An 18875-nucleotide genomic window follows, 5' to 3' on the forward strand; every position below is an offset into this window, starting at 1 on the left:
GAACTCACTTCCTAGACTTCCTAGGAGTTCGGAATCTAGAAGTGGGGGCAAGGATGCTAAGGATAAGGGATATGGAGAACAAAGAAAGGCAAAGAATGGCAGTCCATTCCATTTTTTGATCTCTCTCCTTTTACTGAGCTTTAGGTTATTTTCCTATATTTCCTCACGTACTCCCTCCAGAAAGCCAAAGAACAAGGCCAATCCTTCTTCTTTATGACAGCCTTCTCTACAGAGAAGTGCTAATGTACCAGGTTCTCTAGAGAGCAAGAATCTGAGAAAGTTGAAGGAATTGTCCATACTGTTTGCACTGAGGTGTTGAAACACTTTAGGAATTATTTAACCTTTCACAAAGCTAAAGATCTACATCAGACTATATTTACGTACAGACATAAATATACTTTATGGGGGAAAAACCCATCTTATTTATGTAGAGGAGATCTCTCTATGACCAAGTAATGCTATTTTGTTTCAAGGTCAGTAGCGCACGGGGCTACAATAAACTCAAGTAAGTAATCATCCTTACATGTGAAAACAGTTTCTTGTTAAAGGCCACCCTTTTTGTTGCCCGTTCACACATGATCTGCAAAGCACGTTCTGCCAGACCTACTATTCTCATACAGTGGTGGATTCTACCAGGTCCAAGGCGGCCTTGGGCGATTTCAAATCCCCTGCCTACACCTATAAGAAAGAAAGAAGAACATGAAAGTGACCACAGCCATTTACTTTGTTATTTAAATAAATGCTGAGAAAATGATGAACTGCCCTCAATGAAAATGGCATTCTGGTAGGAAAAAAGTCAGTTCTGTAATAATGTTCATTATTTGTAGAACTTTTTTTTTGTGGGGAGAGGGGGACTAGAAAATCTTTTTTTTTGTTTTTAATTTAAATCCAAGTTGGTTAACATATAGTGTAGTATTGGTTTCAGTAGAATTTAGTAGTTCGTCACTTACATATAACAGCCAGTGCTCATCCCAACAAGTGCCCTCCTTAACGCCCATCACCCATTTGGCCCATACTCCCACCCTTCTCCCTGCCAACAACTGTCAGTTTGTTTTCTGTATTTAAGAGTCTCTGGGGCGCCTGGGTGGCGCAGTCGGTTAAGCGTCCGACTTCAGCCAGGTCACGATCTCGCGGTCCGTGAGTTCGAGCCCCGCGTCAGGCTCTGGGCTGATGGCTCAGAGCCTGGAGCCTGTTTCCGATTCTGTGTCTTCCTCTTTCTCTGCCCCTCCCCCGTTCATGCTCTGTCTCTCTCTGTCCCAAAAATAAATAAACGTTGAAAAAAAAAAAAAAAAAAAAAGTCTCTTATGGCTTGCCTCCCTGTTTTTGTTTTTTTTAATTTTTCCTTCCTTTCCCCTATGTTCATTTGTTGTGTTTCTTAAATTCCACCTATGAGTGAAATCATATGATATTTGTCTTTCTTTGCCTTACTTCATTAGCATAATACACTCTAGTTCCATCCATGGTGTTGCAAATGTTGAGATTTCATTCTTTTTGATTGCTGAGTAATAATCCACTGTATATAGGTACAACATCTTCTTTACCCATTCATCAGTCGATGGACATTTGGGTTCTTTTCATAATTTGGCTATTATTGATAGTGCTGCTATAAACATTGGGGTGCATGTGCCCCTCTGATCTCTATGTTTTTTAAACCACAATCATTAAACATTTTAATCCAATTTAAGAATGTCTCCTGAGTACCAACTATGCATATGCTGTTTTATAAATGCTGTAATGGTTACAAAGGTAAATAAGACACAGTCCCTTCACTAGGAGTTCAGAATCTAGAAGCGGGGGCAAGGATGCTAAGGATAAGGGATATGGAGGAGAACAAAGAAAGGCAAAGGAAAGAGAGCTTGTATCCTCAGGACTCGGCAGGCAGCAGGGGTTTATTGAGTGGATGGGGTGAAGAACACAAAAACCTTTCTGAAAGAGGTACCACTTGAGATATTCTCTGAAGGTTGGGTAGGATTCCAATAAGCAAGAGGGTCAAGTCATTCCAGGTATTCAGTATGCAAAGTTATTTATGATTCTAATGTGTTTGTATGTAAGACTTAAATTCAGAAAGTACTGTGAGGTTTTCTTAAAACAAGTAAAGGCCTGAAGATCATATTTTAGGAAACAGTGTGTCGCTCTGAATTGTGTATTTTTTGTATTTAGCTAGGTTTTCAATTAATGTGATATACAAAACCATATCAAACACTTAAATAAAACATTATTCCATGTAAGAAAATCCACCAAATGGAAAAATGTTCTCTTACAAATGGGGTAAGAGGGAAAGGTATCTAAGAGGGAAAAATACCTAAATTAAGGTAGACTTCATATCTTTTCCAGATTTAGACCTGAAAATATTTTAGTACACAGTACTGGAGAATCATTTTTCCAAAGTTATCTCACCTAATATTATATTGGTGGCAGGAACTCGTACTTGATTAAAATGGATCTCAAAATGTCCTCCATGTAAATAATCTATAAAATAGAAAATATAATTTTGAAGATCAAAATGGGTTGACCAAAAAATACTCGTATGTAATTAATAATTACTCAAAAGAAGTCCAAGTTAAAAGCCTCATATGTCACAGATATTCCTAGGTAGATCTTGAACTCTGAACCCCTAGCACCCTAGAACCCAGAAAACTCAACTGTTCCACTTCGAAGAGATTTTAGAAATCATTTGATCCAGAGGTTTTCAAACTCATTCTCTGAAGTTGCAGAGTTACTAGAAGGGAAGGCATTTTCATACATCCAATCAGATCATTATTGTTTGATTACTGCTTCTTTTCTGAGACTTTTTTTTATGTATGGCCTTCCACAGAAAATTATGCTTGGAAAAAAAAAAAGCTTCCAATAGTTCAAAAGTCGAAAGTGAGTAATGTGATTCAGGTTTCTTATTTTATTGTGTAAACCAATGCCCGGACATGCAAAGCGCCTGCTCAAAGGGACAGAACAGGCTCAGCACAGATTGGGCCTTGAGGTATGTGTTCTCCCAGTCCAGGCTTGTTCACTATGTGTTTGCCTCTGGGAAATGCTGGCATCTGACAGAGAATGGGAACACATTCACACTCTTGTCTACGTCACACCGCCCACCCTTCCTTACTGCCTCCCCAACCCCTGGTTCTGGAGATAGTCTCAGGCTAACTCCACACCCTTTTCCTGTCAGAATAGACATTAATAATCAACCTTCTCTACAATTGTTTCTTTTGGCCTTGGGCATGGGGAGTTGGAGAGGTGCTGGTGAATTTGTCTCACTGCAAATTCAAACACAGGCTCTGAAGTGGAGGTTATTTCCAGGCAACCTGAATTATAAATCCATTTTGGGGGGTCTTCAGGCTATTGCTCTGCAACCCAACAAATTCCCATTCACAATTTGCTCCAGTGAACTTGTTCATCACCTTCTTGCAAACGACACTTAATCTGTGGGTGCATCCTATGGAAGGTGATGCCAAATGTTCTCTAAAACTCTAAGCCTTTCATCTGCTACTTGGACATTTTTATTAGCCATATTCAACAATAAAGAGAAAGCCAGGGTCACCACAGAGCCTGAGGTTCAATAAACTTTTCCATAGCATTTATTACCTGCTAAGTTGCTATAATTTACTTATTTACATGTTTGTAGTTATCACCTGTCTCTTTCCCCTATCATGTAAGCTCTATGGGGTCAGAGATCCTAACCTATTGTGCTCACTAATGTATTCTAAGCACCTAGAACAGTGGTCAGCCCTCAATAAATACTTGCTGAGTGAATTACCTAAGCAGCAAGGCAACAACGAACATGAGCTTGAGCTGGGTGGCCAGAAACAAAAGTATCCTTGCTTCTTAGAAATTCCACCCAAGCACAGAAGAATGGAAAAGTTTTGCATTCAAATCAATCAAAACTCATTGCTTATTTTTCAAAGTACATTTTAGGGGTGCCTGGGTGGCTCAGTCGGTTAAGCATCTGACTTTGGCTCTGGTCATGATCTCGCAGTTTGTGAGTTCAAGCCCCGCATCGGGCTCCGTGCTGACAGCTCAGAGCCTGGAGCCTGCTTCTGATTCTGTGTCTCCTCCTCTCTCTGCCCCTCCCATGCTCATGCTCTGTCTCTCTTTGTCTCTCAGAAATAAACGCCAAAAAAAATTTAAAAAAAAAAAGTAGATTAAAAAAAATGTTTATTTGTTTATTTTGTGAGGGTGAGGAGAGACAGGGAATCCCAAGCAGTCTCCACGCTGCCAGCACAGAGCCCAATGCAGGACTTGAACCCACGAACCGTGAGATCAGGACCTGAGATGAAAACAAGAGTCAGACAGTTAACTGACTGAGCCACGCAGGTGCTCCAGAACTCATTGCTTATTAATAGCCCTTGCAGTTCGATTGGTTAAGAAAGCTAAACTTGAAGATAAAAGTGAATTTCATTGTGGATTATATAGATTTAATTTTTCTAAGTCTATTTCGTTAATCCATTTTGCTGGATGACAAAGGGATGAATAGCAGCCAGAGTTACTGTTCCTTGAATACAATCTACCCTTTCTCAAAAGTAAACAAAGTGAGGTCCAGTGCTGTATCAGCTTTATTTGCTCTATTCTGAGTTCCACTGACATTTATGTATGTATGTATATATATACATATATATACATATACACACACACACACACACACACATATATTCCCCCCCCCCCCCACTGGCATTTATATTAAGATAGTTGTCAGCACCAAAGGATTTCTAAGAACACATTTCCTATATTATAATGCTGTTACCTTCAGTGTTACTGCATATTCCCGTCTTCCTGCTAGCTAATGCATGCTTATCTTGGTTGAGTACTTACCCATATAGCCAAAAACTGACAAAGGCCTTATTATTTCTACTCCAGGTGTGTTGATAGGAACAAGAACCATGGTGTGTTGTTTGTGTCTGGTTAAAGAAAACCAGATGTTAGGAAAAGTTTGCTATGTGGAAAAATAAAACAGATGCTAGGTGGAGTTGCAATTGTCATTTTTTTTTTGTTGTTACCACGTAATCATGTAAGCAATGATGTCTGGAATGGGAATTGTGTAAAAGGCATACATCAGGCACAGTTGGATGCAGGCTGTATTTGGGAACAATAACAGTGGTAAATTGAAAATAAGTTAAAGTTATTTGATTGAGCTTCTCATTGCTCAGAGTGGAAACTAGGAACTGATATACAGTATCAAATGTTGCCAAGACTATCGCCTTTGATCTAAATATATAATCACTTAATTACTTACAGACAGTTCTGAAAATTTCTATATGTCTCATAATCTGACCCAAACAGCTTTGAGGATTCAGCAACACTTTTTAATACAAGAAATTCCACATTGAAGAATGCATAGAAACACCCCCTAAAATGTTCCTAGATATAATCATACAGCAAAACAATTGTGAAACACAAATGTAACATTAATCTCATAATATGCTTTATATTATTATGATTTGTAATTCTAAATGGTGCATTTTAAGTAAATTATGTGGGTAGAAAGAGTAGTTCTTATTCCCAAATAAATTTTTCAATCACAATTATTTTATTACCTGGCTGCAGAGGTATTTTTAGTTCTTCCCAAAACAATTGCGATTGTGCACTTTGGATTCCCAGCTCCTAAAATCAGGGAGAAAATAAGCAGAATACATCATAAAAAGGAATTTTTAGTCTGACATTTCACCCTAGAAGTTCTAATCCTTCCAAGTTTATCTTGCAAAAAAATAGGAAGAAAATCCTTGATTCATTAAAAAATGCTTATGTATAAAACTGTACATCACCCAAGAAAAATGATCAGGCAAAGCCAAGAATGGACTTCATTAATGAGACCTGCTGCACAAAAATAATCAGAAGTCAAAGCCCCGAAACGGCTGCAACCCTTAAGGACGGCTGCCCCATTCATACTATCGCGGCCTGTTAGAAAGGTTGTGAAATTTTTCTAGTGTATCTCGTCCTGTTTAGATCTCGTATTTTCTGCCATATGGACAAGAAAAAATTTTTTTCAGTTTATTTATTTGGAGAGAGAGTGACAAAAAGTGAGGGTCAAAGAGAGGGAGGGAGAGTGAGAATCCCAAGCAGGCTCTGCCCTATTAGCCCCATGTAGGGCTCAGATTCATGAACTGTGAGATCATGACCTGAGCCAAAATCAAGAGTTGGAGTTACCCAGGCGACCCTGGACAAGAAAGTACTTAAACTCATATGATATTAACTACCCAACCAGTGGCTGAGAAAGATATCATTTCCCCAGGCATGAATTTGGGTGAAGTTTCATTGGTCTGAGGATCTCAGTACCTATCCAGACTACGCCATCTGGTCTAGATATTTTTTGAGAGAGAGAGAGAGAGAGAGTGAGAGTGAGTGCACTAGTGTGGGTAAGGGGCAGAGGGAGAGAGCAATTTTTTTGAGAGAGAGAGGAAGAGCGAGAGAGAGCACACAAACGGGGGAGTGGAGGAACGGTGCAAGAGGGAGAGAAAGAGAATCTTAAGCAGGCTCCATATTTAGCACAGAGCCTAATGCAAGGCTTGATCCCACAACCCTGGGATCATGACCTGAAATCAAGAGTCAGATGCTCAACTGACTGAGCCAGCCAGGTGCTCCAGAGAGACAGAGAGAATCTTGAGCAGGCTCCATGCTCAATCCCATGACCCCGGGATTATGACCTGAGCTGAAATCAAGAGTCAGATGCTTAACCAACTGAGCCATCCAGGTGCCCCTTTATTTTCTTGTAGTTTGTGATCATACTAGGAGATGTATGTGCTGAGATCTGTGTTATTTGAAATATGCATGAATATAGTTTAATTTATAAATTAGGCATAGTAAGAGATAAACAACTACAACTAACAATAAAATAGAACAATTAAAACAACATACTATAACAAAAGTTTGTGAATGTTGTTGATTAGGCAAGAAATAGGGACCAAGGCAAGCAGAGATAAAGAAACAGAAGGATTAAAGTCAAGAGTAAAGTTAGAGAAAAGGGGTTTACTTTAAACCCCAACACTCACATTTGAAATTTTAAAATTCCTTACAGTTGAGTATCTGGCTCTATAGAAGAAACAAATGAAACAGAATGTACAGTTATGGCTCTTGTGTTTTCATTCTATCTGAGGAGATATGAAATAAATAAAAAACCATACAGTGGAAACAATCTAAAATTTGCTAGAGTTCAGAATGGAAACTGAATTGGTAGCTTTTCTAAAACCAACTTGGAGAGATTCAAGATGGCATAAATTTATGTTTGTCCCCCATTGCTCCTGAGATTCCACTGAAATAAAAATATTAAAGTACAATGAAGGGATTACCATAACAGAAAAGGAAGTAGAGAAGGTGAGGGATAGAACTGGGGGTGTTGGTGGTGACCAACGGATGAGAGATTTCAATAAATATCTAGGAAAAAGATAAAGGCAAGTTGACCAATGAAATGGGCAGAGAAGTCAGTCCAGAAAATGATGTATGAAACTGTAAAGGGAGAGGGTTCTGGCCCCAGAGTCAGAAGGTATGACTAAGAAGCAAGGCTACAAAAGGGGAATAAGTTCAAGATTGGCAGATGTACCAGGTAGCACTTCTACAGGCACATATGTAACCTGAGAAACAGAAGTGTGTAGAATGTTACCAAAAAACTGGATAAAGTTATTCTGAGACTTGGAGGCTGTAGCTTGAAAGCTAGCTTCCAATCAGCTGACTCTAAACTGAGTCCCAGCACTGCACCACCAAAAGTTTCCTTATGTAATTCCCACCCAGGAGAGGAACATGGCTGGAAAAAATCTCTGTGTTAATAAAGGGGAAAAACTCTACCACCTACGCTTCCTTTTCTCTTCAGTATGAACAGAAAACCAAAGATCTGTAGTATGTGAAGAGAGCCTGCCTGCAGCATTAAAGACAATGAATGCCTAAGATAAATAAACTGTAAATTTCACTATAGAGTAACAAAATAAAACAAGAGAGAACCTAAACAAAACAAAATGAGCCAAAGCAAACAACAAAAACTCTAGTTGATGTAATCAGACAGATTTGAATGTATTGCAGCCATAAAACCAGAAGAGGATGTTATGAAAGAGGAACAACCAGAGAACAAAACAAAAACTCTTAGAGATTAACATATGGTGGCTAAAAACCTATAAAGTTTAACAGAGGCACTAAAAATCAAATCAAGTAAATTTCCCATGAGCAAAGGAAAAAGTCAGAGACTGAAAATAGGAGAGCAAAGATCAGAGACACTTAGAGCAAAAATATGGAGTCCTAACATCACAGTAAGAGGCCAAATAAAGAGAAAACAGTCCCTCCCCCCCAAAAAAGGGAGAAAGATGAAGGGAAGAATTTATCAAAGAAACTTAAAGAAGAAAGTTTTCTAAAACCGGAAAAAAAAAAAAAAAAAACCCTTCAAATTAAAAGGACCACTGACTGGCAAGAAGAATCTATCTCTAGACACATGCTTGTGATGTTTCAAAACATCAACAATAAAGAGAAAATCCTAAAGGGTTTCAAAAAGAAAAAACAAGCAACCTCTAAAGGAATGAGGATTAGACTTGCATCAGATTTCTCATCAGCAACAAGAGATGCTACATAGAATGAAGAGTTCAATCTGTTGATTGATACTATTGATACCATAGTGTCAATCTCCGTTAAGGCAAAATAAATACCTATCCAGACACATAAGATCTCAGATAATTTGACTTATTATGCATTTTTTCCTCAAAAAGTTAAGAATGTACCTAAGCAAAGGAAGATATAGGATCCAAAAGATGGTAGATGCTAGAAAAGTAATCTATGGATATCCAGGATAATTGTACTGAAATATGCCTAAAAGATGTTCAGTCCAGATTGGAACAGGATTGAATGACGACTCTAAGAGAAAGGTCTCCAGAAAGGGGAAAACTCACTAGAATCACAGGTACAATTTAAAGGTACAAGTGTGTATGTGTAAAGGGGTATAGGTGGGAATATAATATGATACAAGTAAAAAATGCAGTGAAAGAAAAATGGCAATTAGAAACTCCAGGAAAATTGGGGAGCCTGGGCAGCTCAGTTGGTTAAACATCCAACTCTTGATCTCAGTTCAGGTCTTGATCTCAGGGTCATGAGTTCAAGCCCCACATTGGACTTCACACTGGGCATGAAGCCTACAAGAAAGAAAGAAAAGAAAGAAAAGAAAGAAAAGAAAAGAAAAGAAAAGAAAAGAAAAGAAAAGAAAAGAAAAGAAAAGAAAAGAAAGAAAGAAAGAAAGAAAGAAAACTTCTATTTACATAGTCCTATAAGGCAAGTGCTTTTGTTGGTTTTCAATGTTTATAGTCATCCTGTGGTCAATCATGATATTGCAAGAAGGAACATAAATTTAGTAATCTTGACAATGTAAAAATAGACGCTGTGGCTGACATAGGGTACAATATGGAAGGGAGGGATAAAAGGTAGAGACAGCAGTAAGAGTACTCATATTCTTATGTTATAAAACAGAGCTTGAAGAGATTCTGTCAGATGAGGATGTAGAGGAGAGATTTAGAAGTCATTTCAAGGCTTAAAAAGTAATCAAAAATGTAAAACAATAAAATAAATATCTAATTAGGAAAGGGCAGGGAGTTACAGTACAAAGAACCAAAAGTTTAAAATTCTAATCCCCTCTACTCTGTATTATGAATCATACATGTAAAGTAAAATATATTTAAGGTTAAAATATAATTGTTTTATTACAGTTTTAAAAGAATTTTTAAAGTTTATTTATTTATTTTGAGAGAGAGAGAAAGCTCATGCATGAGCACAAGTCGGGGAGGGGCAGAGAGAGAGAATTCCAAGCAGGCTTTCAGGTGCTGTGTTACAGAGCCCAGTGTGGGCCTTGATCTCAGGAACTGTGAGATTATGACCTGAGCCCAAATGAGGAGTTAGTTGCTTAGCCGACTAAGCCACCCAGGTGCCCCTAAAATATAATTGTTTTAAAACAATTTGGGTTCTTTCATATTTAATGGAATTTCCTTTTCAATCAATTCTCACAGGGCTCTCTTTAAAAGAAGGATGTTTCTTTCAACTGGCATCTGCCAAATTTTAATGAGAAAAGATCTCCCCATTCACATATTTCAAAATTAAGTTAAAAAAAATCTCAGATGTTATACCTTTGATGGTGAGTCCACTTAACTCACTTATTTAATCATGTTTGAATTTCCAAACTGTGCATCACTGTTCTATAAGAGTGTGTCCTTCTGATTTTTATAGGTGCTAATAGATAAAAAATGAATTCCACTAATCTGAGAATCTGAGAGAATCTGAAAAACATTAGGATGATTGTATACACACACACACACACCCTATATATGTGTGTATGTATATATACACACACACATATATATACATATATACATACACACACACATATATATACATATACACACACACATATATATATACACACACACATATATGGGGGGGGTGTGTGTATACACACACACACACACACACACACACACACACTCCCCCATAGTGTATTGTGGATCTTAACTGAAATTTCTTCTCTGAAAATAGTGGACTGGGGAACTTTTTTACACTTGAGCGGTCTTGGCTGTGCAATAATATGCAATTGTGCTTTGATTCTTAGTTGGAAATTAGAGAAAAATTTTTTTTCCAGAGAGGCTCACTTTTCATTTTTCAAGTATTTTTTCTACTTTGAGTTTTTGAAGTTTTAGTTGTAGGAAGCCTTGTGGCCCACAGCCTGAAAGGGTCAGGCCACTTGCTTCATTTAGCACATATGATTTCCATGTGGACATACTTCAGAAAATCAGATTAGAACATAATGGCACAATCTGGGGTTCATTTTCATTAGAGATCTTTTCTTTCTCTACTGGCTATCCTAGTAATCAAGGACATCTTGGATAAATCTTTTATCCAATCTTAGATGACCACAAGCTGAATCCTTCAAAAGCAAAATCTTTTCTACAATTCCCTCAAGCCTAGATGCAAGCCAGGGTCTTTTTCTAATATTCAGAATATATCTTTCTCTAATATTTCCCAATAGCATTTCTTGCCTTGCTCTATCATGAAAAATTGTTGCCATAGCTTTATATATGTGCTTAATAGATTGCAGACATCAGGTAAATTTTGAAGAAACTCAAGAAACAAGGCAAATAATTCTTTGCTTCTGCTCATTCAATCTAATATGGAAAACAATTCAGATTCTAAAAAATAAAACTTCTAAACTGGCTCTTCTTTTGGGGTCATTAAGTAGAGGAAATAAGGGTGAATGCATAGTTTGTAAATTTTGAGATATTTTGATTTAACCTTGATGTTTCAGAAACTGGGAAAAACCCCTCACAAATATATCATCTCAACTCAGCTACATGCAGAATTTGGCAGGTGCAACAGCTGAAACATAACCTTCTTCTAAAAAGAGCTTTTGCTCTTTTCTTATTATTTTAATGAACAGGATACCAAATGTCGTAAATGAAATATATTAGAGGAAATCTGAATAGGCCAGAAAACATTGAAAAATATCTGTTGTGTCACAGCCCTTCATGAATGAAAACAGATGGCACAGATAAAATAATGTTGTTTTTAATTCAGACTCTGTGGTATTTCAAGATTGTTCAAGTGCCAGGATTAAGTCAGGCTGAAAATGACATCTCTCTGAAATTTACTGGTGAGTTTTAATTTTTTAGGCATTTACAAACCATATGGTTTATCAAACAAAATCAGTCTCTAACACAAAAAAAGGTGGCAGATGGAGAAAAAACATGGCCATTAGGTATGGATGTGGTAACAATAAAGAAAATGATGTAAATAATATATAGCATGAAGCACAGTGAGCAGTCCACAGAGTCTCAAAGCTATTTCTTCTACCAACATTGAATTTCTGAGGTGAAATACTTAAACTTCAGTTGGTCTTAGCTTTAATACTAACACTTAGCTTTAATTCAAATTGGAATAAAAACTGTTACGAGTTCAATACCATTTTACAATGAAATTTCCATTTGTTAAAAAAAAATGTTGATCATACAACCACATTTAAGAAAAAAAACCCCAATTTAATGTGTTCTCTTGGAGTGTGTGTTATTTTTAATGGGGGAAACACCCTTTGAAATTCACTTATTCCACCACTAGAAAGGTTTATACGTAGTAATTATGCAATTATTGTTAAATGCTGCACTACTGCTGTCATCATTACAGAATATGGCTGGATCAAAATCAATTTCAAATATATCAGAGTCGAAAATTCTTAAATTTCTTTTAGTGTTTACTTATTTTTGAGAGAGAGACAGACAGACAGACAGACAGAGTGTGAGCAGGGGAGGGGCAGGGAGAGAGGGAGACACAGAATATGAAGCAGGATCCAGGCTCTGAACTACCAGCACAGAGCCGGCTGTGGGGCTTGAACTCTGGAACCTTGAGATCATGACCTGAGCCAAAGTCAAATGCTTAACTGACTGAGGCCCCCAGGTGTCCTGAAAAATTTTAAACATTTAAATAATCAAGCCATAAAAAACTATAAGAAAAAATAATTTAATATTTATGAACTTGATGGATGGGAAAGAAATTTTAAAACTTAAAAATGACAAATGAAATAAAAAGAAAGATCAATTGATTTGTTTATATAAAACTATTGCACATTAAAAAACAAAATTAAGGGGCGCCTGGGTGGCGCAGTCGGTTGAGCGTCCGACTTCAGCCAGGTCACGATCTCGCGGTCCGGGAGTTCGAGCCCCGCGTCAGGCTCTGGGCTGATGGCTCAGAGCCTGGAGCCTGTTTCCGATTCTGTGTCTCCCTCTCTCTCTGCCCCTCCCCCGTTCATGCTCTGTCTCTCTCTGTCCCAAAAATAAATAAACGTTGAAAAAAAAAAAAATTAAAAAAAAAAATAAAAAATAAAAAACAAAATTAAAAAGCAAAATAAAACAATTGGGAGAAAATATTTCACACATGGCTGGCAAGAAGATGGGAAGAGTACCGAATCTGTTACAAGTCATTAGAAAGCAAAATGGTAGTCAAACAACACATTCTACTGGCAAAGTTCTGTGGAAATAGACACATGCATTATTGATGGGTGTACAAGGTAATATCCCTAGGCATTACAATTTGGCAATATCCATCAAAATTACAGATTCAATTACTCTTTGTTCCATCAATCCAACTTCTGGGATTTGTCCTACAGATATAACTGTTCCTGAATGAAAAGACAGATGCACGAGATTATTCACTGCAGTAGTATTGTTTGTATTTGCAAAGAATTGGGACATAAACCAATATCCATCAATAGGAGACTATTGAAATATGCTGTGCTGTGTCCATATAATGGAACCCTCCCAAAAAAGAATAAGGAATCTTTCTATGCACTTATCTGAAAGAACTCTCTGATTATCCTTTGGTTAAAAGAGCAAGAATGCTATCTTTTGTGTAAGAAAGAGACAATTATACATGGTTAATCATTCTTCACTTCTCCGATTAAATTTAGTTTCCCACATTATCTACAAAGATGCTTTTTGTAACATCATTTGTAATAGCAAAACACTAGAAATCTTCTGTAAGTCATAGAATAGCTGAATGGAAAGGCAAATTATGATCCACACAACAAAATATTATTTAGTTATGAAAACAACAGAGTGAATTTGGAATAACATAAAAATGCTTCAGCAAAAATGCTAAGTAAAAAACTCATATACAATATGAACTTAAAGAGAAGTCATGAGATTATCTAAATGTTCAATAGATATCTCAATATCCATGATATTTTCAGTGATAATACAATATTTAGTTTAGTCAGATTGCTTTCCAAACATCTATTACAAATATCTGTAGTAAATACCGCTACAAGAGGAAGGCTGATAAATGGGTGTGGTGAGAGAGATTCTTCAGGAACAAGGGACATTGCTATGTTAAGGCAGGAAGAGTGAGAGACAATTTATGGCGAGCAGCCAGTTGGAATCATGAAGACTCTGTTCTTAGGGAAATGAGAAGTAGGAGACAAGTACAAAAGGGGGGGGGGGGCACTAAAAGAACATCAAGTTAGCACTTTGAAAAGTTGCTTATGGTAAGTGATACTTTTCCCTAATCTCCAAGCTACATGATTGCCCTTCATATTTTGTCAAGTCTTCCCCATCAACACTATCTCTTCTAGTCCGTCTGGGGAGGAGGAAAATATAGGAAAAGGCCAGGCAACAAACTAGTTTCACCATATTTCATATGGTATATACTACCAGAAGAGGCTTGATTCTGAGATCCTTTATGCCCCAGGGCATGGGTATGTGTGTGAGTTAGCAAAACATGTTGTCCAAATTAGAAAGATGTAAAGATTATAGTATTATAACTAATTTACAAGAAGGGAATCCTATTTATAAGAAAACATGTGATTATTGGGGGTGTAAAACAAAGGAAAAGGATAGATACTTTTTTAAATTAATTAATTAATTAATTAATTAATTTATTTATTTTTACATTTTTTTAACGTTTATTTACTTTTGAGACAGAGAGAGACAGACCATGAACGGGGGAGGGTCAGAGAGAGAGAGGGAGACACAGAATCTGAAACAGGCACCAGGCTCTGAGCCATCAGCACAGAGCCCAACGCGGGGCTCGAACTCACGAGCCATGAGATCATGACCTGAGCCAAAGTTGGACGCTTAACCGACTGAGCCACCCAGGTGCCCCAGGATAGATACTTTTAAATATCTTTATAAAAGTACCAAGATTCTATAATAGATGACATAATGGAATAACAAAAATGTATAAGAGATAGTATGATAAAGTGAAAATAGTCTAAGATTAAAGATTTGGATCCAAAATTCCAGCTCCACTGGTAAACTTGTAAGTCTGTGGAGGATAAGTGAAACTGATTCATTCATTCATTCATTCATTCATTCATTCATTCATTCATGTATTTAATTATTACTCAGTAAACTGGTACCATAACTAAGGCACCCAACTAAATGTTGAGGATATAGCAGGATATGTGATTGTTATGGAAGATAAAAGATTTTACTAACAACAGAGTGAGACAGTACTCTCGGAGTAAAGAGTACATACATCTAATCTGGGAGGGTTAAAGGAAGGCTTCCTGAATTAAGTAATGGTAAGTTCAGACCTGAATCTGATCCTAAATAGGAGTTAGGGAGCTAAAGTTAGGGAGTGGGAGGAGTAGTCTAGATAGGAGTAATAGCACAAGCAAAGGCCCACAATTCAGTATTGTATAGTAGTGGATCTACAAACTTTTTTTTTAATGTTTATTTATTTTTGACAGAGAGAGAGACAGAGCATGAGCGGGGGAGGGGCAGAGAGAGAGGGAGACACACATTCTGAAGCAGGCTCCAGGCTCTGAGCTGTCAGCACAGAGCCCGACGAGGGGCTCGAACCCACAGACTGTGAGATCATGACCTGAGCCGAAGTCAGATGTTCAACCGACTGAGCCACCCAGGTGCCCCTAGTAGTGTACCTACAGATGGACTGAAGAGATTATATAATTGTTAATTATGCAGGCTGCAGTTATAAATGAGTCATTAAAGAAGTATAGCATCAAGGTAAAGCAAAATGGGATAAGAATCAGAAGGGAAAGTAGAATTATTTATTAATTCAAAATATCCCTGGGTACCTACTATGTGCCAGGCACTATCCTAGGCACTTGGGATGTATCAATGAACAAAGCAAATAAAAGTCCCTTCTCTGAGGAAGCTTATATTCTAATACAGGATGAGAGATAATAGTAAACATAAAACAAAATGATATAGTTCATTAGCAGAAGATAAGTGCTATGTTTAAGGTAGATTGGAATATAGGCAGGTGAGGGGTATTTTAAATAGAGTAATTAGGGACTGCCTCAGTGAGGAGGTGGTGATTGGACAAAGCCTTGAGAGATGAGGGAGTGAGCCTTGCAAATATTAAGAGGAAGCACATTCCAGGCAGACAGAAGAGTCAGTACAAAAGCCCCAAGAAGAAACGTGCCTGGTACATTCTAAAACAGCAAGGAAGTTGGTGTGGCCGACCAAATAAGCAAAGGAGAAAGTAGTAGGAAATAGGACAGAAAAGCAATGAGGGATGGAGACAGACCTTGTGGGATTTTGTAGGCCAGTCTGAGAATTTAGGGGAGTGTTGCTTGTTCACTTCTTCCTGCTCCTATGTATTTAGATCAAGAACAAGAAGTAAGAGAGGAGGTTTGGAAAGATGGCAGAGTAGGAGGCCCCTCATCCCATGTCTAAAACTAGATATGAATCACATCCAAGTGCATAGACCAGACAGCTATTTGAAGACTGGCAGAACAAACTGACAACTAAATACAGAAAAGAAGCCACATCAAAGAGGTTAGGAAGAATAGAAAAGGTGGTTGGGAGGTGCCTGAAGGAAGGAGGGAGCTGTGGGTGCAAAGAGGGGAAAGCATCAGGGAGCCCACAAGGGGAAAAACAAATCCTATAATGTCTGGCCTTGAAAACCAGAGGGGCTGCATTCCATGAGTTTGTATAACTAGTGGGACCTGGAGCCTGGAGCCTGGAGCTTTAAAAATCAGCTGAGTCAGCACTGAGCAATCAGGGATGGGAGTGATAGCTGGGCCTCCACCCTTAAAGAGACAACAGCCCACAGAGAGGCAACACAGAAGTGACAGTTTACATAATGGGAGGAAGATCTGTTTATACTGATTCAGAGTGTACCGGGGGATTTCTCTGGGTACAAAAGAACTAGTAAGCGCCATTTTCCTCTCCCATCCCCCCAGCATAAACACAGAGCTACAGACACCTGCTACCTAACCTGCTAGCAGTGCATCCCACAGACAAATTCTCCTAAAGACTTGCACACCCCAAGCCTGTTGTCTTCAGCCCTGGGCTCAGTGCAAGTTTTGTTAATGCCTCCACATTTCAGAGGATCCAGCCTAGGGCTAGTGGCTTAGCGCAAATTTTGCTAACACCAATGTCCTGCCCCCAAGCCCTTCTGTAATATGCCCCCTCAGAACGAGCCTTCCTAGGTCTCACTAACATCACAGAGAGCAAGCACAGCCCACAACAGGCAGAGAGTCATGACTGAAAGGAAAAACAACTTGGACACAGTAGCAGAATGCAAGCTACACACACAGGAGACTCCCCGGAAGTGCCAGGGTCTTGTGAACAGGGGCCACTGCACTGCAGAGAACTATAGGACCTTTTCTTCATAAAGCCACTACTTTCACAGCCAAAGAAATAGCTGACTTTCCTCACACACAGAAGCAGATACAGAGAGGTTCACAAAATGAGGAGACAGACAAATATGTCCTAAATGAAAGAACAGGATAACAGCAGGAGATCTAAATGAAACAGAAATAAGTAATGATATAAACAATTTAAAATCATGATCACAGGGTGCCTGGGTGGCTCAGTCATTAAGCACCTGACTTTGGCTCAGGTCATGATCTCACAGTTCATGAGTTTGAGTCCCACATTGGGTGAGCTTGAGCCCTGCACTGAGTGAGCTCGAGCCCCACTTCAGATGAGTATGAGCCCTGCTTTGGGTGAGCCCTGCTTCTCTCCCTCTCTGCTCCTCCTGGGACTCTCTTTCTGCCCCTTGCTCACTTGTACCTTCTCTCTCTCTCAAAAAAAAAAAATAAATAAATAAAAATAAAAATAAATAAAGTAATGATCATGAAGATATTCACTGGACTTCAGAAAAGGGCAGATGACATCAGTGACACCCTTGACCAAGAGATAAAAACTAACATATCAGAGATGAAAAACTCAAAAAATGAAATTAAAAATACAATAGATGAAGTAAATAGTAGGCTATAGGAAGGAGAGGAATGTATCAGTGACCTGCAGGGTAGAGTCATGGAAAGCAATCAAGCTGAACAGGTGAGAAACAAACAAATACTGCATAATGAGAATATACTTAGGGGAACTCAGTGACACCATCGAGCATAATAACATTCACAATATAGAGATCCCAGAAGCAGAAAGGAGAGAAAGGGGGGCAGAAAATGTATTAGCTAAAAACTTCCCAAATCTGGGAAGGGAAACACAGATCTAGATTCAAGAGGCACAGGAATCCCCAACAAATTCAACCCAAGGAGGTCCACACCAAGACACGGTAATTAAAATGGCAAAAAAGAGGGGGCCTGGGTGGCGCAGTCGGTTAAGCATCCGACTTCAGCCAGGTCACGATCTTGTGGTCCGTGAGTTTGAGCCCCGCGTCAGGCTCTGGGCTGATGGCTCGGAGCCTGGAGCCTGTTTCCGATTCTGTGTCTCCCTCTCTCTCTGCCCCTCCCCCGTTCATGCTCTGTCTCTCTCTGTCCCAAAAATAAATAAAAAAAAAAGAAGAAAAAAGTTGTAAAATGGCAAAAAAGAAAAAAAGAAAAAAGAAAAAAAAATAGTGATAAAGAGAAAACAAGAGAGTTACATAAAAAGGAAACCTTAATAGGCTATCAGTTGATTTTTTAGCAGAAACCTTGCAGGCCAAAAGGAAGTGGCATGATGTATTCAAAATACTGAAAGGGAAAAATCTGCAGCCAAGAATACTCTATCCAGCAAGGCTACCATTCAGAATAGAAGGAGAGGTAGTTTCCCAGACAAACCAAAGTTAAAAGAATTCCTGACCACTAAACCAGTCCTATAAGAAGTGTTAAGGGGGACTCTGAGTGAAAAACAAAAACCATAAGCAAGAGTTAAAAAATAGGAAGCACGAAAGCTAAAAAAAAAAAAAAAAAAAAAAAAAAAAAAAATATATATATATATATATATATATATATATATATATGTCTAAAAATCACTCAAGAGAAACACAAAATAAAAGGATTTAAAATATGATACCAAATATCTGAAACATGGAAGGGAGAGGAATAAAGAATGAATTCAAATTAAGTGACCATCAGCTTAATATAGACTTCTATATGCAGAAGATGTTATATATAAACCAAATGGTAACCACAATTCAAAAAACAGTAACAGATACACAAAAAAATATATAGTGTAAGCAATCCAAGTATATCA

The 18875-nt window shown here is 38.1% G+C and overlaps 1 protein-coding gene across 2 annotated transcripts in view; it reads right to left on the minus strand.

Annotated features, from left to right (window-relative positions):
* Positions 1–18875, minus strand: part of ACAD11 (acyl-CoA dehydrogenase family member 11) — a 91036-nt gene that overhangs the window by 12892 nt on the left and 59269 nt on the right. For both annotated transcript variants that reach the window (XM_025913201.2, XM_086674298.1), the window contains exons 14-17: positions 5523–5589; positions 4801–4886; positions 2398–2469; positions 524–678 (exon numbers count right to left, since the gene is read on the minus strand). In XM_025913201.2, coding sequence (XP_025768986.1) covers positions 524–678; positions 2398–2469; positions 4801–4886; positions 5523–5589 — 380 coding nt within the window. The remainder of the gene's footprint in view (positions 1–523; positions 679–2397; positions 2470–4800; positions 4887–5522; positions 5590–18875) is intronic.

Source organism: Puma concolor, chromosome C2 (assembly GCF_028749965.1).
Source record: "Puma concolor isolate L17-30 chromosome C2, mPumCon1.1.hap2, whole genome shotgun sequence".
Lineage (NCBI taxonomy): Eukaryota > Metazoa > Chordata > Mammalia > Carnivora > Felidae > Puma > Puma concolor.